Source organism: Canis lupus, chromosome 12 (assembly GCF_003254725.2).
Source record: "Canis lupus dingo isolate Sandy chromosome 12, ASM325472v2, whole genome shotgun sequence".
NCBI lineage: Eukaryota > Metazoa > Chordata > Mammalia > Carnivora > Canidae > Canis > Canis lupus.
Genome location: NC_064254.1, coordinates 68,113,539 through 68,140,875, shown reverse-complemented (window position 1 = coordinate 68,140,875; position 27,337 = coordinate 68,113,539). Strand labels below are relative to the sequence as shown.

At 34.4% G+C, this 27,337-nt stretch overlaps 1 protein-coding gene across 5 annotated transcripts in view; it reads left to right on the top strand.

Annotated features, from left to right (window-relative positions):
• Window positions 1–27,337, top strand: part of REV3L (REV3 like, DNA directed polymerase zeta catalytic subunit) — a 177,297-nt gene that overhangs the window by 105,390 nt on the left and 44,570 nt on the right. For all 5 annotated transcript variants that reach the window (XR_007401373.1, XR_003135812.3, XM_025444798.3 and 2 more), the window contains exons 15-21: window positions 894–973; window positions 2,274–2,399; window positions 7,097–7,289; window positions 9,033–9,144; window positions 15,743–15,858; window positions 18,738–18,856; window positions 25,611–25,729. Coding sequence is in view for 3 of the 5 variants with exons in the window: in XM_025444798.3 (XP_025300583.1) it covers window positions 894–973; window positions 2,274–2,399; window positions 7,097–7,289; window positions 9,033–9,144; window positions 15,743–15,858; window positions 18,738–18,856; window positions 25,611–25,729 (865 nt within the window). In the remaining 2 variants the exon portion in view is untranslated. The remainder of the gene's footprint in view (window positions 1–893; window positions 974–2,273; window positions 2,400–7,096; window positions 7,290–9,032; window positions 9,145–15,742; window positions 15,859–18,737; window positions 18,857–25,610; window positions 25,730–27,337) is intronic.

Here is a 27,337-nt window from a genome sequence, read left to right as displayed (position 1 = left end):
TGTACACCTGCCACCAGTCACCCACTGTACTCATATACACACAAACATACATGCCCACACATAGAAACCCATGTGTTCTCTTTTGGTTTTCCTTACTTCAGTGAATAGTACCACCATCTCTCTGTTGCTGAGTTACACAAGTCAGAAATTTGGGATTAATTTGTAACACCCACCTGATTCCCTCACCACCCACCCATCCTGTGGTTCCCAGTCCATTACCAACCAAGTCCTGTCACTTTTGTTTCCTAAATTACCCAAATCTACTATTTTCTCTACCTCTGCCACCACAACCTTAGGCCAAGCTATCATCATTTCTCACCTGGACTTCTATCCTAGCCTTCTGACTAGGAAGCAGTTTTCACTTTTGCTTGGTCATCACAGAAAATCTTTACTCTGTTCCTAGTAAATTACTACTCTTTCTTCTGATTTTTAGCACAAAAAAGCCTTCCTAATCTCCCTGACTAGTAAAAACTCCTAATTATATTCCCCTTTGTTGTACTTATCTCAGTTATAATTTTATTTTTCCTGTATGCATTTGATGAATATCTGATTCTCACTCTAGACCCTATAAGGGAAAAGACTGTATTTTTCCCTCATCATAAATACTTGATAAATAAGTAAATAAATGAGTTAAACGATTGCCTAGGATATAACTGAGGCATAAAACTCAATAATTAAAATAGAAATGTTTTATTTAAAAATGTTAAAGTTATTTTGGTGGGGATCAGAGATTTGAATTAGTTTTATTTTTAAATTATGAAGTTTTTTGGGGGGAACTAATAGGATAGTACTCACAAATGGTACTCAAGAGTTTGGAATGATAAAAATTAAAAAGCAAATTAAAAAGCAGACAATTTTGATGAATGTGTTAAATATGACCTTTCTTTCTACAGAACCAAAAACCCAGAAATTGAGTCATAAGAAAGGAAGTAATACTGACACTTTTAGAAGAATACTCTTAACACAAGCAAAGGTAACTAAGCTAAACATATTTAATGTTCAATGGAAGATCCATTCTTATCTTAGATTTCAGTTAGATAATTGATAACATTGTATCTCAGTTTTTAAAAATTTTATTATATTTTTGCATCATTTTATTTACATATCTTTGAGACAACAAGAAATTGCCTAATTTTTTTTAGTTTTTTTTGTTGTTGGGATCTAAAAGATTCTTATATGTAAATACAAATATTACAGAGAAAGTGAATATGATAGCCAAAATGTGGATTATGAGGATACAAATACATTAACTGATTACTGGCAAAATCAGAACAATCCAATGACAGCAGAGCTCAAGTAAGTGATTTTTGATCCCACCAAAAATATATCCTTTTTCTTGGTTTATTACTTTTTTTCTCAGATATAACATTGATTTTTTTCAGTTCATTTTACTAAGTAGCAAAGGAAAACAACACTATTTACTACTGAAACTGAAAAATCATATATATCTTTATTCAAATACTAAAAATATGGTAATACTTAGAAATATATGATTATGTAAAAAGAAGTATACGTTAGACATGTATCCTTAAAAATAGATGACAGAAATCACTTCCATATTGGCTATGTCTCATTAATTTTAACCACATAAAATATGTTTCAATATTTCTATTTTAACACTAAATAATTTTTTAAAACTTTCATTTTAAAATCAGTGTTGTTGAATTACAAGCTATTTATATTAAAAAATAAGTACAAGTGTGTTGTGAACATAAATCAACACTTGGGGGAAATGGTTAATGGATTTGGAAATAAGAAAAAATATATTCTATTTTTTCTAAGCCCTTCAAGATTAATGTTTTCTTTCAGACACATGTTGAGTTAAGGTAAAATACAAACCCGCAATTTCAAATCTTTTATAAACTTTAACAAACTGGTTCCAAATATATTGTCTGCTTTTTTGCCATGCTTCCAAGAAAGGTCAGGATAAATGTTCATGTGGTGTGAATGTCAACTCTCTAACAAGACTTATTTTCATTATTTGGGGTTTATAAACTGGAAGATCAATATACGGTTTGCTTACAGGTTATATCAGATATTTTTACATATACCCAGTTCTGATATCTTGAATTACTGGCATGAAAAGAACGTTCTTAAAATATTTAGTTTCTTCTTGGACCCGAAAAGATGGTATTAGTTTATCATGTATTACTTAAACACAAAAAGCAGATTATCTAAGTAGGAATAAGTGATCAAAAGAAAGAAAATGATTGCTCATTTATCTTTTTCTGGCTATGTGTTGTTGTTTTTTTTTTGTTTTTTTTTTTTAATAGAATCAATTTGCAGCAGTAAATACCCCAAAGAAAGAAACTTCTCAGATTGATGGACCATCTTTAAACAATACTTATGGTTTCAAAGTCAGCGTACAAAACTTACAGGAGGCAAAAGCTTTACATGAGGTAAAACTGCAACAGTAAGGACACATAACCCTACTTAACTCTCATGTCTTATTCTATGGAACAGGTATGAAAATTTACTGAGGGAGGAATACATTGAATTCTGTACCTGTCAATCTTCATTTTGTTAATATTTTATTTATCTCTATAAAATAAAGAAACTTTAAAGCAGCCATCAGTTATTAAGACTGCTTTGTGATTTCACAATTTTCACAAATCTTGTAGCTGAAATTTGGTTTATAGAAGCTAAAATTAGAAAAGTTTTTATAACTACTCTGTGTTATTCTGAGATTATTATATTCAGATGTTATATAATATCCTAAATGAGATATTTACTTGTATTTTCTCTTTGGTTGGTTCACTGCATCAGTGTTTGCTAATTCATTTGCTATGATTCATTGTTCACATAATCTCCATATAACCCAGTTACCTTCACAGCACAGACCATATGCCAAAGAGTAGGAAGTAGTCGTCTTGTAAAAATGCACATCAGTCATAGGGTAGACTAGAGAATATGTGTGAAAGGGTCACTGAAAATTTATCTGTATTAAAGAAAACACACCTCAGAGCATATATTTGACAGGCAGTAAGGTAGAAATTGAGTATATTTTCATTGTTTATATCTATGCAGTCAATATGTTCATTGTTTATACCCCTGCTGACTACCACTAATGATGTTGCTACTGAGATTTTTTTTTTTTTTTGGCTATTGAGAATTTAAAATTTGCCTTATCCATCTTAGAAGTGGATTCTAAATTTTACTTAATTTTGAATAATTTAGATTTAAAAATTGACACTTCTTTATTAGAAAATTTTTCAGTACGTTTGGAACAACTTACATATTTAAAACTACTTTTTCAATTATAAAGTTTGTATCTAAATAGAGACCAGGTATTTTCATATAAAAATTTAGCATTGACCCAGAAATGTACTATAAATGTAAAAAATGCACACTGATTTTGAAGACTTAATAGGAACAAAGAATGTAAAATATTCTATTAGTAATTTTTTACATTGATTACATGTTGAAAGGGTAACATTTTAGATGTATTAAATGAAACTCTTTTTAAATTAACCTATTTAATTTTTTTTTAATGTAACGACTAGAAAATTTAAAATCACAGTGACTTTCATGTTATTTCTGTTGAACATTTGGGTTAGAGCTTTGCCCTTAGAACACAAAAGTTGATTTTTTAATTTTTGTGTTTTTGTTCTCAAGTCATTTCTATCTTAAACTGTTCCAAGGATTGGATGAGCATAGACTAAGAGAAAAATTGAAATATTGTCCTAATTTTTACCCTAAGTTTGAACTAAGATTTGTACTTTATTAGAAGTAGATTGGAACATAATCTAATTCCCTAATTATTCGAACATTTTTTCATTCAACAGCATTTAGTTCCTGCTTTATACCTACATTGCCCTGTACTATCCCCTGAAGCCTAGATAAATTAAGTAATAAACTCAAGAATACATATCTTACGAAGTACACATCCAAAATTAGAAGAAAAAAATCCTGTGATAAATATATTAAAGCAAACTTGGTAGACCTTAGCAAAGACTTATTAAATTTAATTATCCTTTAATTATTTGAAGAACATAATCTTCTCCTTATGCTCTTACTTTATTTCTACATAACCCCTTTGAGGATCATGGGCCCACCTGAAGTTAAAATCACTTGGGAGGACTGGTGGGTTGCTCAGAGATTCTTCCCTATGCAGACCTTCATCTCAAGGCATACTCCAGTCACCTGGTGGTCACATAGGGAATGAGCCAAAAATGTCTGCACTATGTATGCTGTTCCTTTTTCTAGGAAATTGTGTTCATAGCATTTTTTCTTCTGTGTCCTGTTATGTTGCGCTAATTTCCCTCTCTTCTGCGTATAAATGCTCAGAGCAGAAGAGAAGGGTTATAATCTTCATCCCCCTTTGTCACCTACCTCTTTCTTAGTCACTCTCAGTGAATCTCTTCCCCATCTCTTCATTTCATGTTTGCTTTAAAAAAAAAAAAAATGCCCCTAAGATCAGTAATGCATTTTATATCAAGGAATAGAAAGGTAAAATTTGAATGCTCAGTTTGACCTACTAAATAAATAAATCAACCTCCACAAATCTTTTGACCTGAAATTGTCTTCAGTCTTCTTCATAGTCTTTTCACATATTCATCCTTTTCTAACTAAACTGTTTTTGGATTTTGTTTTGTGTTTAGGAAGAGGTTTTCCTTTTTTTTTATTTACCAAATCAACATGTGATTATTGTTTAAAAAAAAAAAATTAAACCTGCGGCCCCTGAGTGGCTCAGTCAGTTAAGTGGCTGCCTTTGGCTCAGGTCATGATCCCAGAGTCCTGGGATTGAGCCCACATCAGGCTCCCTGCTCATTTTGCAGCCTGCTTCTCCCTCTCCACAACTTGTGCTTTCTCGTGCTCTCAAATAAAAATCTTAAAAAAAAACAAAAACATGAAGAGCATACATTTAAAAGTAGAAGTTCTTGGGCACCCCGGGTGGCTCAGCGGTTTAGTGCCACCTTCAGCCCAGGGCATGATCCTGGAGACCTGGGATCGAGTCCCACGTCAGGCTCCCTGCATGGAACCTGCTTCTCTCTCTGCCTGTGTCTCTGCCCCTCCCCTCCCTCTCTCTGCCTCTCATGAATAAATAAATCTTGAAAAAAAAAAGTTCTTCCCATCAGCTCCCCATTTTATTTGGTTTGATTTTTTTTTTAAGATTTTATTTATTTATTCATGAGAGACACAGCAAGAGAGAGGCAGAGACACAGGCAGAGGGAGAAGCAGGCTCCACGCAGGGAGTTCTATATGGGACTCCACGATCAGGCCCTGGGCTGAAGGCGGCACTAAACCGCTGAGCCACTGGGCTGCCCCTGATTTCTTTTTTTAATACGTAGAAATAGCAGTATATATTTAAGGAAAGTGGTAAATTTGTGGATATTTGTTTTATTCCTATTATTTATATATGAATAATTAATGTTCTTTACATTTTAAAAAGTACTTAATTATAAATTTACTAATGAATGCATGCATTATTACACATATATGGAAAAGAATTCAGGACAAAAAGATTTACAGTAAAAATTAAGCTTCCCTGCCACCTCGGACTAAGCAGTCTCCTTCCCCAAAGGCAGTATAGCAGTTCTTTGTTTTTATGTCTCTTTGCAGAAATTTTCTATGCATGTGCTTTAACACTTTTTGTATATATAAACACATACCACTCGTTCCATTTTTCAGTGTATGATGGTGATCTTTCCATATTATGACATTTAGATCTTGTTCATTCTTTTGAAAATTTTGAAGGTTATAAAGAGTATTCCATTGAATGTAGCCTTTATGAGATGTCATATAATTTATGTAACCAGTCCCCAACAGATAGACATTTATGTTTTTAGTCTTTTATGAATTAAAAAGACTAGAAATATAATTTTTAATGAACATCTTCATACTAAATATTGGCTACATGTGAATAAATCTGCAGGATATATTCTCAGGAGTAGAATTGCTAGATCAAAGGATATGTCCATTTTTAATTTTGATAGATATTTTTAAATTGTCCTCCAAAGAGGTTTTCTAAATTCTACTTCCATCACTAGTGAGAGCCTTGTATTTACATTTCTTCATGCAAAATAAATACAGAATACAGTCCTTCATTAAATTTATATGATTTCAGTAATTACCAGTACTGTAACAGTAGTCTCCTGTTTTCCATTGCCAGGTATATGTACATTACCAGTACAGTCAGTGATGGCTGTAATGTAATCATGAATCCAATCTATGTCTTATTTTTTTTACCCAGAGTTTCTGCTTTTTTCTTGATTTTTTTTAAAAAAAACTAAGGATTACATCTCAGTTTTATTAGCATAGGAAAATAAGTATAAAAAGCAACGTATTTTATTGCATATATGTTAAAAGAGAAAATATACATGGGCAAAAATCTACCTATTGGTAGTTGACGCCATATAATTCTTAAGATATATTTTCAGGAAAAACTATAATTAAAAACTTGCCTAGTGGAACACCTGGGTGGCTCTGCGGTTAAGCGTCTGCCTTCAGCTCAGGGGTGTGATCCTGGAATCCCAGGATCGAGTCCCACATCGGGCTCCCTGCATGGAGCCTGCTTCTCCCTCTGCCTGTGTCTCTGCCTCTCTCTTTCTCTCTCTCTCTCTCTCTCTCTCTCTGTCTCTTTGTGTCTCCCATGAATAAATAAATAAATTATAAAAAAAAACTTGCCTAGTACATACAGAAGTAAATTTGTAATAGAGAATTAATAAGAGCTTCAAAAGAAAATACATCTCTCTTTTTAAACTGTAAGTGAAACCATGGTTAACCAGGTAGAAAGTAAAAGGTAACAGACTCTGACTTGAATGTCCAACCACCTGGACTAGTCATTCTTTTTCTCAAATGGTTGAGAAAATTGAGAGGTGGCACTGCATGTATTTTAGAGAAACAATTTTAGGTCTATGTTGTCACTGAGAAATTATAGCACAAGCAGTGTTTCTAAAATAAAAACATGAATTGATTTAATCTGATATTGAAAGTAAAAATCTTTAGTTTTTTCTGTGGAGTATTAAATTATGACTCCTTTATGGCCATTTTTTTTCTGTAATTTTACACATAGTTCTTTGGAGTCTTAGGAAACATTTCTTTCAACATGTCTCAAAAAGTTATCTAAAATCATAATTTTTATTTCCTTTTACAGATACAAAATCTTACCCTAATCAGTGTGGAGTTACATGCTCGAACGAGACGAGACTTAGAACCAGATCCTGAATTTGACCCCATCTGTGCTCTGTTTTACTGCATCTCCTCTGACACCCCACTACCAGATACAGACAAAACAGAACTCACGGGTGTAATAGTAATTGATAAAGACAAGACTGTCTCCAGCCAAGGTATTGTTCATTTTTGTTAATTTTATACCTACCCACTCTAGGATGAACCTTTTAATGGGGCAGTTTCTGTGCTGGTGATGTAAACCAAGCAAGTATCAGGAACTCCTTTTTAAAATGTAATAGTAGGAAGTATTGTGTATTGCTTTGTCCTGGATTCATTATTCTCACTTGAATTATTGTTGAAAGTCAGAAGCAATTAATAGATATTAATAAAATTTCCAGTTAACATATCTAATTTGTTCTAAATATTATTTTATAAAATATTGCTAATACTGAATTAAGATGACTATCTCTAGGTTGGGTGGATTATCTTATGTATGCATTGCTGGTATTTTGCTCCTAATATAGAGTTTTACTTTGCTTTTAAGAAGTTACTACTATAAGTTAGTGGAGAATAAGAGACTTTTCAGATATATTTCAATTTTGTTTATATCTCTTCCTAAACATATACATTTTTTTAAATAATAAATTTATTTTTTATTGGTGTTCAATTTGCCAACATACAGAATAACACCCAGTGTTCATCCCGTCAAGTGCCCCCCCTCAGTGCCTGTCACCCATTCACCCCCACCCCTCACCCTCCTCCCCTTCCACCACCCCTAGTTCGTTTCCCAGAGTTAGGAGTCTTTATGTTCTGTCTCCTTTTCTGATATTTCCTACCCATTTCTTCTCCCTTCCCTTCTATTCCCTTTCACTATTATTTATATTCCCCAAATGAATGAGAATATATAATGTTTGTCCTTCTCCGATTGACTCATTTCACTCAGCATAATACCCTCCAGTTCCATCCACATTGAAGCAAATGGTGGGTATTTGTCATTTCTAATGGCTGAGTAATATTCCATTGTATACATAAACCACATCTTCTTTATCGATTCATAAACCGAGGCTCCTTCCTCAGTTTCGATGGACACCGAGGCTCCTTCCACATATACCACATAAAGGCGTTTTATAAACTATGAAGTGTCCTGCAGTTTTGAATAGTAATACATGAATTCAATCAACTGAGGAGGAAGTCTTAGCATGGAACAAAATCATTGAGGAATTTGCAGTTTAATCAGTGGTGTACTTCAGCAGACTTGTACCAGCTTACAAGCCAGTTGTTAAATTTTTTTTTCAGTTGTTAAATTTTTATGAAATTTTTGAACTAGCTCATGTCACATTGGTAGTTTGAAATCTGCCATGGTGGGGAGTCTTTACATAATGGAAATAGGCAAGCACTACAAAGCAGGGTTGTTTTGGGTTTTTTTTAACTTGAGAGGTAGTTGTAAACTTTTTTTTTTAATAAAATGCTTTCTAAGTTCTAAACCAATGTTTCCAAAAAGCTTTGGTGTGCAGTCTGTTTATAAATAATAGGACTATATGGTACATAATCTTTTGTAATACATAATTCCTTAAATCTCAGCCTACCACTGATTAAAATATTCTCTTTTAAGCAAAACTCTTTCCATAGGAAGAGTAAAGACAGAAGCAAGGTAATAAAATTTCTTTTTGGGTGATATGTTATTATTTGAGGAATTTGAGAAATGTAGACTTTTCAGGAAAATAACTGAAAAAATGAAATTTGAATTTTCAGTTGCATATTAAACTAGAAAACCTTTAAGAAAGCTTTCAAGAAATTGAGTTAATTGTGTATTTATTTTGGGGAATACTCTCTTAATTTGAAGTATTTCAGTAACGTAATTTCACCCAAAAGTAAGAGATTTATAATTATATGTAATAAACATTTTGCTTGTTTCTTAGATATCAGGTATCAGACCCCATTGCTGATTAGATCTGGAATTACAGGACTAGAAGTTACCTATGCACCCGATGAGAAGGCACTTTTTCAAGAAATTGCAGATATAATAAAGAGGTATTGTTCTGTATTTTCTGATTTTTCCAGTTTTTGTTCAGAGTCTTTTCTTGCTATTGATTAACATGGGCAAAGGTAGGAAAAAGGAAGAGAATTTCTTCCTATGGCCCTTAAGTAGGGTTATCCTTGGAAAGATTTTGCCCATACATCCCACCACCATTGCATTTCCAGCAGATTAGAGGTGGCAAAAGAATATTCTATTCTCAAGATTGAAGGGTTGATGAAAGAAATACTGGCTTAACCTCTAGCTTTTCCAGTTGGATTTTAGCATGACTTTTCTATGGTGGTGAAATAATTGGGAACTATACTAAATTTAAATTGTATTATTCATTAAGTAGGTATCTACCTTGGGAATGAGCCATCCTTTCACTATCTTTTGTTTTTTCTTAAATGTTTTCTGAGTTATAAACCAAGTTTCCAAAAAGCTTTGGCACGCAATCTGTTCATAAATATAGGACTATGTGATACATAACTCATTTGTAATACATGGATCTTTAAAAATCTCTGTTGATCATTTGATAGTTGGCCTGGATGTTTGATAGTAAAATCTTGTCAAAATTTATGAAAAGGATTTTTTAAAACAAAAGTATTTTAATTTAAAAAATATAGTGAGTAAATCTTTTGCATTTCCTCAAGATTATAACTTTTGGTAGCTATGGACCCTCTTATTAAATGCTTCACTTTTCTAGAAACTTAAGATTTCTTCCCATTGCTAGGCTTAGGTTTTTAAATACTTAAAGCAGGCTAGAAAATACTCTTTGGGTCTTAATGTATGAATAAAATCCGTCCTTGAGCATGTTGTTACACTCAACCCTTTCTGTTCTGCCTTTTTTTTTTTTTTTAAGATTTTATTTATTCATGAGAGGCAGGCAGAGACCTAGGCAAAGGGAGAAGCAGGCTTCATGCAGGGAGCCCGATGGTGGGACTCGATCCCAGGACTCCGGAATCACAGCCTAAGCCGCAGACGCTCAACCACTGAGCCACCCAGGCATCCCTGTTCTGCTTTCTATAGTTGAACTCTTTCTGTTAAAATTGAAACAATATTCTGCATGAAAGATAAAGATGATATTCTACAGACCGAATATCTGAATCCTACTAGATGGGTTAAAATAAACCATTTTGAAATTTAGAATGCCAGAAAATGTTTTAAACAAAATAAGATTAAATGTCAGGGCATCAAAAATAATATACTGCTACCCACTGCTCCAGGGAGGTAAAAAGAGGGAAAGTGTTTTTACTACTTATAGCACTGATGACTAGATGGATTCCTATCCATTTGAGTGTTACCATTGTCATTCCTACCTTTTATCTTCTCACAGAGGTTATCATCAACATATCAGATGCTTCCTAGTGCCCACACTTTTATTTTCGCAATCAACTTAGCAAAAAGAACATGAAGAGTTTCAGTCAATACCATTTTGTGTACCAGCACACCTCCAGTAATGTCTCTGGGCTTTGTTATGCTTGTGTTCTCCTTGTTAAATATATTCCCAACAGGCTTATCTGCCAACATTGAGAATTTTGTCAATCATTTGCAAGTATAGTAAATTTCTTCATGTCCATAACGTGAATTATATTAGTCGTTAGGAAAAATATGGTAAACAAAATAAAAGCAATTTCTGGTTCTTATTCTAAAAGGTCATATTATTATAAAGAGAAGAGTGCTTAAATATCGGCATTTCGATTCTGTATCATCTTTTATATATTATCCTAAATAACCCCTAAAAGATTATTTCATTCTTTCAGCTCATTTGTTGAATACCTACTCAATATAGACTTTTTTTTTTTTAAGATTTTATTTATTCCTGAGAGAGAGAGAGGGAGGCAGAGATACAGGCAGAAGAAGAAGCAGGCTCCCTGCAGGAGTCTGATTGGGGACTCAATCCCAGGCCCCCCGGATCACACCCTGAGCCAAAGGCAGATGCTTAACCACCAAGCCCCCCAGGTGCCCCACAATACAGGCTTTGTTAAGAGCATAGACTTGGGGATCCCTGGGTGGCTCAGCGGTTTAGTGCCTGCCTTTGGCCCAGGGCGCGATCCTGGAGACCCGGGATCGAATCCCACGTTGGGCTCCCAGCATGGAGCCTGCTTCTCCCTCCTCCTGTGTCTCTGCCTCTCTCTCTCTCTCTCTCTCTCTCTCTCTCTCTATGTCTATCGTAAATAAATAAATAAATCTTTAAAAAAAAAAAAAAGAGCATAGACTAGAGTCACCCAGCTCTGTAATTTTTTTTAAAGAACATGGCTTTTATTATATGTTTCTACATCTATATTTTAAACATGTATGTCTTTTTTTTTTTTAAGATTTTATTTATTTGAGAGAAAGAGAGAGCATACAAGCAGGGAGAGGGGCAGAGGGAGAAGCAGACTCTCCACCAAGCGGGGAGCCTGACTTGGGGCTCAGTCCCAGGACCCTGGGATCACAACCTGAGCCGAAGGCAGATGCTTAAACAACTGAGCCACCCAGGTGCCAGAAAATTTGTATATCTTTATGAATGGAAGATGTTACTTGAAGGACAGGGTGGGTTTTTTTTTTTTCAAGATTTTTTAATTCCAGTTAGTTAACAGTGTTATATTAAGTGTTATATTAAGTTTCAGGTGTGCAATATAGTAATTCAACACTTCCATATAACATCCAGTGCTCGTCACAGCAGCTACACTCTTTAATCACCTTCATCTATTTTCACCTGTCCTCTCACCCACATCCCTTCTGGTAACCATCAGTTTGTTTCCTATACCTAAGAGCCTGTTTCTTGGTTTGTCTGTCTCTTTTTTTTCCCCTTTGCTCATTGGTTTCTTAAAGTCTGCATATGAGTGAAATCATACGGTATTTGTCTCTGACTTATTTTGCTTAGCATAATACACTCTAGCTCTGCCCATGTCATTCCATCTATATTTTTATCTTGAGCAAGTAACTTATCTCTCTAAGCTTTAGTTTCCTCATTTGTAAAATGCATAATAGATATAAAAGTTAAATGAAGGGTGTGTGGGTGGCTCATTTGGTTAAGTGGCCAACTCTTGATTTCAGCTCAGGTCATATCTCAGGTTTGTGAGATCAAGCCCCTCACTGGGCTCTGCCCTGAGTGTGGAGCCTACTTAAGATCTCTCTCTCCCTCTCCATCTGTCCCTTGCCACACCCCCCAAAAAAAAGAAGAAGAAAAAGAAAGTTAAATGAGATAATGCACGTAAAACTCTTAGCCAGGTCAATACATAAATGTTAACTCTGAGTGTAAGGTATAGTTTTAGGTACTAAATATAAATGCATATTAGAAGCATATCTTCAGAGTTTTATTGTCTTTGTTTTTACACTCTTAATATTTACCTCCTCAGATGGCAAACATAAAAAGTCTTATGAAGTGATATAAAAAAATAAAACCAAATCCATTGTTTTCTGGTCACAATCATTGTTCTGTTTTTCCTTGAACTATTAATAATTTTACATTTTCCCCAGTCTCCCTAACTTAAATATAAGCTTTGATTTCTCCTTTTTTTCTTCCCTCATCCATACATTTTATCCATTTAACCTCAGAATTATGTTTCAAGATCATCACATCATCCCTTTCCCCCGTTGCCCACCCATTGCCACTACCCTAGTTAGAACCCCTTTATCTCTCTTGTGTACAGAAATAAAAGGTTATTTAAAATCTGTTGTGAAGCAGCTTTTATCTACCTGTGCAAATAAATCATTTTCATATTTCTGCTACTTGCTTTTTCTCCAGTTTTTTCCTTCACCACTAATCCCATCTACCCAACCTTATTCTTTCCATAACTTTTAGAAACTAGATAAAGTAGATTAAATTCACCAGAATTGAAGAACAAGTCACAAAGATTTTGTTACTGTAAGCACACGTTTTCATAGAAGAAATGAAATCCTTGAGATTTTGAACTTGAGACATGATTTATCAGCGTTGGAGTCTCTTAAGACAAAATGGCCTCTAATTCAAAAAACAAATATACAGGGATCCCTGGGTGGCTCAGCGGTTTAGCGCCTGCCTTTGGCCCAGGGCACGATCCTGGAGTCCCGGGATCGAGTCCCGCATCGAGCTCCTCACATGGAGCCTGCTTATTCCTCTGCCTGTGTCTCTGCCTCTCTCTCTTTAGGTCTATAATTAATTAATTAATTAATTAATCTTTTTAAAAAAACAAATATACATAACAGGATCTGGAAAATATTGAAACAACTACCCAGTTCTTCTAAGGGGATAAAATCTGGGACGTCTGGATGGCTCAGTGGTTGAACGTCTGCCTTTGGCTTAGGTTGTGATCCTGGAGTCCTGGGATCAAGTTCCACATCAGGCTCCCCATAGGGAGCCTGCTTCTCCCTCTCCCTGTATCTTTGCCTCTCTGTGTCTCTCATTAATAAATAAATTTTTAAAATAAGATTTATCAAAGAAGGGCTCTGTAACCGTCTTGCAGCCTCTTCATGTACCTGTGCTTAGAAGAAGTAGGAACTCCAACAATCTTCCAGATTCTTCTCTGAAGATCAAGGCCAACCATGGCCACATTGCAATGCCTAGTCTGAGTTACTCTTGGTACTAAAGCAGTCAGCTGCCTCTGTTCTTTCGTATGTGTATGGGAATCCTTCAAATCTTTTATCCCTGATGATCCATAGAGTCACTTGGTATGATATTTCTGCCTCACTTTCTCAAATTTAGACAGTATATAGTTTTCAGGGAGATGCACTTGTCATTCAGATAACTGCCCTGTAAAGACTTTAACCTTATTGGAAGAATTGATGAAGTTGCTATCCACAAAGTTATGTTAACATATTAGATACTATGTTAGAAGACTAAGCAGGAAGAGTGTGGGAAACCTCTTCTTTTCTTGAGTGCCCTAGGATTTTTCTGAACTAAGTATTAGTGTCCTGTTTAGCCTCTGATCTCTGAGACTATTTACCTCATTGTTGCATATTGCCTTGTTTTCTTTTGCTTCCCCATGATCATGCATTACCCCTACTCTTTGTTCCAGAATTACCAGCCATGTGGCACTTTATGCTAAGAAAGTACTTTTTATAGGTTGGTGAAAAGGTCCATTTGGCTGTTCTATTAAATTAGTCCATCGGTGATCATTAAATTAAGTGGTTTTCCCAGAAATTTCAACCCTATTTGTATAGAGAAAAATATATGGACATTATCTTTTTCTCCTGATAAGTTTGAGGGCCACTCTCTAAGCATGTAGTATAATAGTGGATCACAAGCAGATTACTAGATGTTGAAATTTATATTCTAGAATGTATTTTGATAGGGCCTCTAAGGAATAAAGATAATAAAAAGAATGCTATTGCAGACATTTGAACCGGGTTCTTTTGACATCACCATTTAAACCTTCAGGATTAAAAGTAAGGACACATTTTTGTGGCATTCTGATTTTTGTTAACTAAGTGAAAACTAAAGCCATTCAGCCCCATCATTTTAAGAAAGCAGCTATGAAAGTATGATAAAATATTAGCAAGCTGGTTTTAAAAATAGATCTTCTGCTTATGATCCATTGTTCTACCACAGACTTGCAGAGTAGCCATATATACCTTCCATCAGTAAATTAGTATAATCCTACCCTACAGACTTTGGATGATACTTCAAGTGTTAAATGACACACTTTGGACAGGCTGCATATCCCACAGTTCAGAGTGACTACAACCAGCGATGTAAAACCTAACTTTATAAGTTTTTGTAATCTTTCAGTCTGCTTTTTGGCTTTTATAAATAAGACAACAGAATAATTTGGAGCATTATTGTTGTTTTGCTTTCCAGGTTTTGTTCTCAAATTGTGAATATAATCATTTTCTCTCTTCCTCATACAATTTTTCCATTGATGCAGATCTTCAAGTATATTTTCCCTTGTACTATAACCAAACATATTTCTATGGTGGTCACCATGAAAGTACTAAGAGGAGCCACAAGAAGGCTATTTCTGGGTTGGATGCACATTGTCAGTTCAGTTTTACCAGTGCAACTGTGTGACTGCAATGAGCACATTTTTCATTTTTCTTCTAGTTTCTAATGCTTAACTTCCCCACATTAATCTCACCTCTATTAATATTTCATGATTCCATTAAACTGAGTCACCTCTTAAGTTTAAAGGACAAACTTGTCATTACTGAGGCCTTACTTCATGTGAGGACCAAGTCATTAAAATTGAGAAAAGGAAGACATTTTCATTTTCTCTCTCAGCATTAAAACTGTGTAAGATAGTATAGGTTACAGAGGTAGAGAAGTGACAACAAAACCTGGGGGGAGGGGGAATCTTTTTCAAAACAGTATCCACACATGCCCTCACACCTCACTCTGCCCCTGCGCACAATATAATCTCAATCATATGCTCACTCTTATACTTGAGTGGTAATGCCTCTCTCCCACCCCAATTTCAATCAGCTTCTTCCCTAAGTCATATCAAATATAGCCTCAGTAAAAACTATAATTGCCTTACAAAAGTAGCTTAAAATCCGGCACTCTAATTGCCCTGTTCCTTCCTGTATCCATTATATCACCCCTTCTCCAACCGAGAAGCCTAATAGATTTTTTATTTTTTGTATTTTTCATCATGAAGAAATAATTAAAGATTCAAGTGTTTGGTCTTCGTTTAACTTTTTCATTCCTTTTAGGTATGATCCTGATATTTTGCTAGGATATGAAATTCAGATGCATTCCTGGGGTTACCTCTTACAAAGGGCTGCTGCCTTAAGTGTTGACTTAGGTCAGATGATCTCTCGGGTGCCAGGTACGAAGCATTGTGAATATTTTATCACTCAATACCAGAGCAAATTACAAAGTAAATAAAGACGATGTTTAAAAAGTACTGTTCTAATTTTTAATATAAATTGTGTAAGTTCTAGATATATCATAACTCCATTATGGACAAATTCAAAAATCAAAAGTAAAAGAAAAAATACCCCCATTTCACTACTATATATGCTGTTAATATATATGTAGGGTTTTTTTTCTTTCAGTCATTTTTCATGTGTGTATATATATATAGGCCTCTTATTATATAACTTTAATAACACATATATCCCATTTTTGTTATGCTTCCTTCATCCTGCATCTTATTAAGTATTTTTCTACATTATGAGGTAGACTTTATAATCATTATGAAACACAAAACGTATAATTTTATTTTGTCTGGTTCTATGTTTTATCCTTCCGGTTATTATAAAGAAGGAGAAGATAGTAGAGGAACACTCTTGATTTTTATTTAGGTATCAGGCTGAAAAGTTGCATGAATTTTGAAGGCTGTTTCCCATAAGTCTGATTCTGTTTGAAGGACAGGAGCAAAAATAACATCATAATTATAAAGCACTTTTCAGAATTATGTTTTTCTTTATAACTACAGAATTTTTAATAACTTTGTTTTAAAGTCACTGATCAAACTATGACCAACAGTGGAATAAAGTAAAATAAAATGCTTCATTTACTGAAATACAGGAGAGAACTTTAATAACCATAAAAAGAAATATATTTGTCACACTTGTACCTAAAATAAAAAATAAATAAAGTCACTGATCTAACTAGGACAAAAGCATTTACTTTGATTATATTGGTGAAAATAGAGAACTCCTGGGAGAGGTTATGACTTCAATACAGTATCTTAAGTGGTAGTAACTTTAAAGGGAAAGGCTGAAGCTGAAGCTAGAAGATTCAAGGACAAGAAGTATTTTGAGCTTTGCAAAAAGCTTGGAACAAAAAGGCGGAAATAATTTTAGTTTTTCATTGCACAAATTTTTCATAGCTTCTGTGTCCCTTGAGTGCTAGGAATAGTGGCATATCTCCATTTTTTCAACACTTTTTTTTTTTTTAAGATTTTATTTATTTGAAAGAGAGCAGAGCTAGAGAGAGCATGAGTTAGGAGGAGCGGTAGAGGTAGGGAGCCTGACTCCAGGCAAGGCTAGATCCCAGGACTGCAGGAACATGACCTGAGCCGAAGGCAGGCACTTCCTTAAGACTGAGCCACCAGGCACGCCTCGGTTTTTTCAACATTTCTTTTGGGGTAGGTTTCTGAATACTCAGGATCATCAGTGTGAGTGTTCAGGTCTACTTATTAATCAGTTTAATTAGCTATAACAGGTAAGGTATATGACTTCAGATCAGAAACGTGAATGACACTTGGGTAGCTCAGTTGGTGGCGTGGCCAACTCTTGATTTTGGCTCAGGTTATGATCTCAGGGTCCCCTTGCTTAGCAGGGTTTCTGTTTGAGGATTCTCCCTCCTTCTCTTCCCCTCCCCACCTCATGTGCACATGTGCTCTCTCTCTATGCTCTAAAATAAATAAATTAGAAAAGAAAAGTGAATGAAAGCTCTTGTCCATTTATTTATTTATCTGTCTGTCTTTAAGTAGGCTCCACTCCCAAGGTGGGGCTTGAACTCCTGACCCTGGAATCAAGAATCACATGCTCTACCAACTGAGCCAATCAGGCACTCCCAACTTCTAGCCTTATAGAACACTACTGAAACCATTTTTATGAGGCAGCATGGTATAATAAAAAGGGAATGGTTAGGCAGTAAAGAGCACAGGTGCTGGAGAAAGATTGCCAGGGTTCAATTCCTGACTGTCCTGCTCACTAGTTATGTGATGTCAAACAAGTTACTTAACCTAGTCACACTTCAGTTTGTTCATCTGTAAAATGAGGATGAAATAGAACTTATCTCATAGAGCAATTGTAAAGTACTTAGAACAGTGCCTAAGAACATAGTAAACATTATATAAATGTTAAATGAAATCAACTTTTAAACATCATCTCTTTAAAGAAAGAGGGATGAGTATATGTAAATGTTCTCCGGAATCAAGTAACCCTGGTTTACAATATTGGTTCTGTTACTGTATGACCTGGGCCAAGATAATAAGATTTCTGAGTAGAATTTACTACAATGCAAAATGAAGATTACACTAACATTATAAAGTGGCTAGGTTAAAATAAAAGAAATAATAAAGTTTTTAGAAGATAGTAGACATTCAATATATGCTAAATATATATATATGTGTGTATGTGTATATATATGTATATAGACATATATATTATTATAGATCCTCTAACTTTTGTATATACCCAGTGTTATATAAGAGAAACACATTTTAATTTATATTTTAGGTAAAGTCATCTAAGAAACTAGACTCAGAACTCTACTCTTCATCTAGTTATCCATACAAAGGAGAAATTCATTCCAAATATGAACATCATCAACTGATGTCAATAAATTTTTAGAGAGTTGTTTAGGTTAAAAACTCTACTATGTTTTCCAAGAAATGACCAGTATAACAATAAACATATTCATCCTAACACCAAAGAAATGCTGTAGTGTTAGGTGTTCATAAAAATAGCACCAGAAATTACCAAATTTAAAGTGCAAAAGATTTATTATTTAAAAAATGTGTTTATACACATTTTTATTATTTAAAAAGTATATAATTTTCAGAGACATTTCACAAAATTCATAACTTAGAGGGAAAAATTGTTTTAATCAAAATAACGATTATTCTCTAATACAAAATAGATGATTATATTTCATCTTTAATCTTTTAAAATTTTATTCTCATTTTATTTGGCATAATTTGCTTGGAAATTTGGTTTCTTTGAGTAATGCAATCTGTATTCATTTCTGTAGATGACAAAATTGAGAATAGATTTGCACCTGAAAGAGATGACTATGGATCAGAAACAATGAGTGAAATAAATATTGTTGGCCGAATTACACTAAATCTTTGGAGAATCATGAGAAATGAGGTAACGTGCTTCATCTAAAATTTTATTGGAAATAAGAGATTAGGATGGTATAAGTATTTTAGTTATTGTAGAGTTTTAAGTATAGCCTACTATATAATTTATGCTTCATTGTGAATTATTTTTGTTATACTTACAAAAATAAACACTACATTCTAAAATTCAAAGCCACAGGAGTACTTAATGTTATTGATGTATGTTAATTTTTTTCATTTGTGTCTAATTAGCAGTAGCTAGAAAAGTCTACAACTATCAAAGTTTTATGTTGTATGTGTCAAATGTATAATTTCAGTATTTTTTGTACTTAATGCCAGATGAATTCAGCTTGGTCTTTCTGATTTATTAAATAAGAAAAATTTAGTCTACACATAGAAGGGAACTAAGGACATTTAAAAACTGATTCAGACTAAGAAGGTAAATTGGAAAGACAGTACTTGGAAATAGTTAATAGCAGCTTCTAGTTGAGGCTTTGGGGGTCCAGATAAGGATTTTTGGTAGTATAATTCTCAATAAATTATCTTATTTGCAATCACTCAGAGAAATAATTATTTTACCAAAGATATAAGATCATAGGATCTTACATCATATTTCCATTCTTGAAGTTGCCTAATTTCTTTCATTAAAATGTATAAAAACACCCACTGTAAATTGGTCCATTCTCAGATTTTGGACTTGGGATAATTAGATAAAATGTTTATATTTAAAAGAAAACAGTATTCTTCTCCTATTTGATACAGTATGATCTTTCTTGATCTTTTAGATTTATGTAAAACATTGGACTTTCCAAGCATTCCTCTGCAATTCTTTTGGGCAACAGCACATAGTAATTCTTTCACATAAGGAAATATGTTCTTTATATAAAATTCAGAAGTCCTTATTTTTATTCCTCTTTACACCATGAGTCTAAAGTTATAATACCATTTCATCTAATTTGAAAATGTATCATATATACTGCTTGGTGATAATTTTATTGTTTTCTCCTTAAAATATTATCAGAGCACAGGAATCCCTAGTGACTTCAAAATAGTTCCTAATGACATAGCATAGGAAATGGAAGGTATAGAGACTATGGTGTATTTGGTTTTTACATTCTATTATATATTTCAAACTGCAGTTTCTGAACTGTCTGTGATGAACACATTAATTGATTATGTAAACACAGAATTAAATTATCGAATCTAAATTTCATCCCTGAAGATCCAAAGCCAGCTGTACACTTATCCACTGTTAAAGTCACAAATTGGGGAGTAAATTTTTCAAAGTTTAGAGCTTTCTTTAATCCTTACTGAGAATTCAGGGTCAAAGCCTTTCTCTAATTCTAGGTTTAATATACAGAATATCTGATCTTTATTTGTAAATATGGAAACAACTGTGAGAAAGTCATGAGTTGGATAACTTACCACACCTCCCCCCTACCTAGATGGGCCAAATTGAATAGTCACTTTTTTTTTTCCCTAACCCAAAGTATTCCTGGAAATTTCTGGGAAATCCTGAATGAAGTTGTGGGAAGTACTGTCTTATATCTCAAGTTGTTTTGTAACTTTAAGGTTTATGACTTTGGAAAGAAACTGGCTCTGAGAATTTCGTATTAGAGATCCTCAAACTCTCTGGTAGCAGCATGAAAGAGGACAAGACTGGTAAGGAAACCAGTGAGTGAGATTATTGGGGTAGCTCAAATGAAAGTTGGCAGTTGTATAAGGATTCAAAAAACAATTTAGAAGATAAATCCACAAGAATTATATGTACAAAAAGATGAAGAGGAGAAAGTGTCAAGAATAACTTTTAGGGTTCTGGCATAGATACAAGATCACAGGTGGAAAAATCTAGAGCATGAAATATCAATCATATAACCAGGTATAAATAGGAAAGTCCCAAATATGAGGTAAAGGTCTAAATCAGAGATAGAGCCTTGGAAGTCACATGAAAGTGGATGAATTCGTCAATGAGCTAATGGAGAGAGTAATCAGGATTTTGCCAAAAGTCATTTTTGTGGACAAAAATGTTTCAAGGAGCAGACAGAGGAATCAGATCCTAAGAATCAGTCATAAGATGAAGAACCAGAAGAGAACACTCCCAACAGAGCCTCTAGGAAAGTCAGATGTTTCCACACAAGCATGTAAACCTCCCATTATCTCAGTTTGGCTACATCAGAATCTGTTTCTAATGTTCCCTATTACAATTTTAGTCTGTCAATAAGCATGTCAGGTGTTTTTAAATTTATTTAAATTTAACAAATAATAAACACTCTCTCCACAGTGTTGTAGGCAATGAAGCTTATGTAGAAGTAGAATAATGTACTCATGCCCATTCATATATTGTTTTATCATCTATAAGGCACTTTTACAGACTTGTCACTTTTTTAAGATTTATTTATTCATGAGAGAGACAGACAGGCAGAGACATAGGCAGAGGGAGAAGCAGGCTCCCTGTGGGGAGCCCCATGTGAGACTCTATCCCAGAACCAAAGGGGTCACACCCTGAACCAAAGGCAGATGCTCAAACACTGAGCCACCCCCGTGCCCCCAGACTTGTCATTTAAGTTTTGATACAAACTTGCAGCGTATAAATAAAACCACAAAGTAGTGAGGTACTATTCCAAATAGAGAAAACTGAAGGGGGACGCCTTCTCAGAGATTTAGTGACTTTTATTAAAAGCCTCATTAGCTAGTAAGGGATCAAGACTCAGACTCATTGTAGGCATGCTGTCTGTCTTCAGAGAGCTTAGTGTATATTTTATTATAAGTATATATAAAATAAATATATAAATACATGATATATTCTTGACAGTCTTCCAGTGTCCTAGAAATTTCTTATCTTCATATGGGTGGTGGTTATATGGTTGTACATATACATAAAAATTCATAAGTTCACCTTAAATTTTTGTACATTTTTTTAAAAATATTTTATTTATTCATGATAGTCACAGAGAGAGAAAGAGAGAGGCAGAGACACAGGCAGAGGGAGAAGCAGGCTCCATGCAGGGAGCCCGACGTGGGATTCGGTCCCGGGTCTCCAGGATCGTGCCCTGGGCCAAAAGGCAGGCGCTAAACCACTGCACCGCCCAGGGATCCCCATTTTTTTATGTAAAGTATGTGTCAATCAAAAATTTTTAATTGAAGACTCAGGTAATGAGGACAACTGAGGGAATAAAGTGGTGAAGGATATAGGGCACAGATAGTTAAAATCTCCTTCCATTTTTTAAAATTTCATCTTTATTTTCTCTGTTCTGCTGCACTAATTCTGACCACCTCTCCCAGTTCTGAGTATAAATTTATTACTGAAGTGATTAACTGTTGTGTTTTGCACATTGACTACAGCTGTGAATGGAAAGTGTAACCATACCTCTGTCAGACCATTCCTTTATCAATAAATAAATGTACAAGCATTGTAACACTTTATATCAATTCTGGCTCTGATCTACATAGTACATTTATCTATTGTTTAACTTAAATTTGGGGGGGCACTTGACGGGATGAGCACACTGGGTGTTATTCTGTATGTTGGTAAATTGAACACCAATAAAAAATAAATTTATTTTTTTAAAAAATTGTAACTATGAAAAAAAAACACGTTTTAACAGCCAAAAAAATAATAATAATAAAGAAGCACAGTTACCAAAGTATTAAAATTTTATAATACAAAAAAAAAAATTCCCTTGAAAACAAGCAACAAACTCCTACTTCATATTTCTGGATTCATATTTCAATTTCTAAAGTAAATCACTCCCTAAAAATTGAAACGTTCTAAAGGTAGATCATGTTAATTTTAGAGTTCATGTTTCCTTCCTTTAGTTTTACTCACAGCTGAAATTATATTTATGCTCCTGTGACACCAAGAGGACTTAGAGTGGATATCATAAGGTTATACTATGTTTAGTCTTAGTCCAATTTGTGAAATTGTTCTGTTTGAAATAAAATCAACCCAGACTATAGATCTGCCATCTGTCTCAGATATTGGGGACCAGTTTCTTAAGATTTTATTGTTTGATTTGAGTCACAAAAATCCCCTAGTTAATCTTTATGGGTGAACTTACGTGGCAAGCTTCACAATTTTCCCTAATGAGAGAGCTACAGACAATAAGGTGACCTTTTCTGTAGAGATTTTTTTTTTTGATTGCTTGTGTTTTTTTGTTGTTGTTATTTTTTGTTTTTGATTGCTTGTGTTAATGAGGATGTATACTCCAGCAAAAGTTTAGCTTTGATCTAAAGTGCTGTACTCTGTGTTAGGTAGTCATGTAACTACCAGAGATCAGGTATTTGGCTCCATTTTCTATAACACTAAACGGAAATTAAAAACAAAACAAAAAACCAACCAAATAAAAATATTCATTAGCAGGTAGAAGAGTCACTCAAATATAAGGAATGGATAATAAAACAAGTTATTCACTTATGTTTGAGGAAGTACTCCAGACCAGTAGTGATTGTTGGGAAAAAATGATGATTTACTTCTGAGAAAATGGGTTAGTACCTGCTTTATACTGGTGACTCTAGAATAGGTTTGTTCCAAAGTTTAAAACTCTGAGTGTATGCATGTCGTGTGCTTGCTAGTATACTAATTGCAGTGCTGTCGTTTTGGAGATTGATAGAAATTGTAGATAAAGTAAGACCAGTTTGGGTCACTGCATTGAAATGAGCCTTTAAAATTCAATCCTTGTTTTATACCTGCTGGATTGTAGAAATGGAAAAGAAAAGATCTTAAAATTACAATGTACAAATGTGAACTGCTTTTAAATTATTCCTCAGAATCCTAAGCTGACCTAAAAATGAGGACTGCAGATTCCTCAGTTTCCATTTTGCATAGACACGCCTGCCATTGTCTAGATTGCTTATGTCTTGTAGTTATTTCTGAGACAGCATCTAGGTAGAGGTATATTTTATGAATTTAGACCCATTTTTAGTATTCTTTTTCCATTAAATACTTTTTCCTACATATATTTTTTTTAAGATTTGTTTATTTGAGAGACAGCATGCACATGTACACTCTATAACAAGTGGGGGGGGGGGGGCGCGGAGCGGGGGAGAGAGAGAGGATCTTCAAGCAGACTCCCTGCTGAGTATGGAGCCCAAGGCAGTGCTCCTTCTCACAACCCGTGAAGTCACTACCTTATCTGAAACTGCACCAGCCAGGTGCCCCTTTTTCCTACATATTTTGAGGAAGGAGAAAACATTTCTGCTATTTACTTTTAGTCTTTTGCCTCTGGAATGAAATTAATGTCATAATATTAATGTCCATAATAATGTCCATAATATTAATGTCCATAATGTCAACGTATTGGGTCCTAGTACCAGTGTAATTCTTGAAAGCAGGGTGAGTGCCTGCCCTTAACTAGATAACTCATTTTTGAATCTGTGGAATTCTGTTAATCATTATGCCATTACCAACCAAAAAGTAAGTATGGAAAGAACAGAAAATTAACTTACTTAAAAGTGTTTTGTTTTTTTCCCATGGCAATCCACATTTATTTAACTACTGATATACTAAGTTATACAAAATTGCACCATTTTTTAAAAAAAAAGATTTTATTTATTCATGAGAGACAGAGAGAGGCAGAGACATAGGCAGAGGGAGAAGCAGGCTCCTCGCAGGGAGCCTGATGTGGAACTCGATCCCAGACCTGGGATCATGCCCTGAGTGGAAGGCAGATGTTTAACCACTGAGCCACCCAGGCGTCCTGAAATTGCACCACTTTAAGGCTTTTACTTTACATTTGGCCACCTCAAAGTAGTTGTAACATTAGGTTGGTCTGTTTAAATACTGTGGCTCCCTGTTGGATTGACACACAATCTTACACCCAAACGGTTAATGTATACAAAACAACTAGGCATTGTTGAATAAAACAGCGATAGTTAATGCAATTTAGGCCTGTGACCAATTATATATGATTAAAATTACTTCCTACATTCACATCCATTATACTTTTCCACCATTTAACATTTCAGCCAAAATGGTTGTACATGTGAAACAGTAATAGGCAAAAATACTAAACCTGAATATTTGATATTGCAAATACATTTATGCATGAGCAAGCAAGGGGTTCACAGTGAGACTACAGCTGCAGAACCCTGAAAATGACTTACAAAAATTGTTAAATCATTAAAAAGTTGTTTGAAAATATATACTTATTGTAGGACCCCCACTATAACACAACTATAAACATTGTTCAAAAAATTGTTCAAAAACAAAAAAGGGAACCTATAATAAAAAATTTGAAAAGTCTGGGCTTTCCTTCCCAACAGATATTAAAGGAGGTGTCTTTAAGACATACTAAAAGGATTGTAATACTCTAAAAATGCTTCTATCGGGGGTGCCTGGCTGGCTCAGTCAGAAGAATATGTGACTTTTGATCTCAGGGTCATGAGTTCAAGCCCCACGTTGGATATAGAGATTACTATAAAGAAAAAAAAAAAACTTATAAAAAGTTTTTTTAAATGCTTCTGTCAGTGTTTGTATTGGCATAGAGTATAAAAAGAAATGATAAAAACCGATCTCTCGAGCATGTCATGACAAAGGTGAACTCATCAGGTCTGATTGTTTTCTAATTAAATATTATAAGTATTTCTGTCTAGAAGGTTGTATATACATAGTTTTAAATTATTTCTGATTCAGTTGTAACATCATTTTTATGGATAGCTTTCATGTCTGCTGTGAAAAGTTTGAAGTAATATTTTGGATCTTTTAGAACCATATTTGCACATAAATGCAAGCATTATTAAAGTCTTGGTTTTGTTTGTTTTGTTTTTGTTTTTGTTTTTTTTAGGTGGCTTTAACTAACTACACCTTTGAAAATGTGAGCTTTCATGTTCTTCATCAGCGTTTTCCCCTCTTTACCTTTCGAGTCTTATCAGATTGGTTTGATAACAAGACAGATCTGTACAGGTAATGTTTTAACCCTGAAGAGGATAATAGCTCTTTGTTAAAATCAATATTATTATTAGAGTATAATTTACATAGAAAGAAGTGGACACATTTAAATTGTATTGTCATGACTTTAAAAAATGTATACATTTTGTAACCACTACCCCAATCTAAGATAGTGATCATTTCAAACACCCATTGTAAGCTTTGCAGTCAACCTACCTATCCCTTAACCACCCAGGTAAGTACTAATTGAATTTCTATTACTATAGATCAGTTTTGCCCACTCTAGAATTATTTACAATCTACACCTTTTTGTCTGGCTTCTTTCAAGAAGGCATAATATTTTTTTGAGATTCAGCCATGTTGTTGCATAGACCAGTAAATTGTTCGTTTTTATTACTCAGTAACAGTTGTATGAATATACCACAATATATTTATCCAGTCACCTACTGATGGACAGTTGGGTTGTTCCTCATTTGAAGTTGTTATGAATAAAACCAAATGCAAGTCTTTTTGTGAACATACATTTTCATTTCTCTGGAAGTGGAATTGCAGGGTCACATGGATAGTATGTTTAATATTTTAAGAAACTGCTAAATTGTTTTCTTTGGCAATTCTTCTGTAAGTCTGCTGACAACAAATTTTCTCAGCCTTTAATCATCTTAAAATGTCGTTATCACACCCTTATATTTGAAAGATATATATTTTAAAGATATTTCAGTGTCTAATTCTGGGGTTGAGATTTTTTTTCTTCTTCTTCTACTACCATTTTAAAGATTTCACTTCCTTTTCTTCTGGCTTTCGTTTCTGATGAGAAATCAACCGTCATTCTCATTTTTCCAATATATTCAGTGCATTTTTTCAAAGTCCAGCTTCATGAACAGTTGACTGCTTTTCCTCTTTGTAAGGCTTATAATGAGGCAGGGGGATTACTCAGCTCTCCTGGTCCATAGTCTTTAGAGGTTTATGTCCTCCTCAGGCTCAGGGATGAGGCTTTCTCAACAGTCCTGTACTTCCCACAGTGCATTAGACCTCTGCTCTGTACTATTGGCAGGTCTTGGTCCCAAGCAGGTTTCCTGACTACCCCAAGGGAAGATGGTTCTTTGCTTCTATTCCTGCCTTAGCAGTGCTGTTTCTTTGCCTGGAATCTATGATAGAAAGATTTCCTGCCTCTTTTTCAGTAGTAGACAGCTGTTGCTTGTACTTAGTACAAAGCCCACAGTTGGAACGGGAGGTTGCCTGTCCCTCCTTCAGGTGCAGCTTTAGCTTCTACTCCTTTCCCAGAAGCACACATCTTTTGCATTGTTGTTTCCCCAGAGATAGTGGATTTCTGCTTAAATCCTGAGTATTAGAGTTTCCTTCCAGTTCCACAGCAGCTCAAGCCTTTGCTTCATATGAGAGAAAAAGTCAGAGGAAGATCCAGGATTTCATTCTTTTGTGCCCTGCCCTCCCACCCAGTCTTGGGGGTGGGGAGGGCATGGGAAAAAACACTCCCAGTATCTGGATTTCCCAGCAATTATAAACTGCCATGCTGGGCTATTCATGACCTTTAAGAATTTATTAACATTTTTTAAAAAAGAAAAAAAGAATTTATTAACATTTTAATTGTTTCACTCCTAAGTGCTT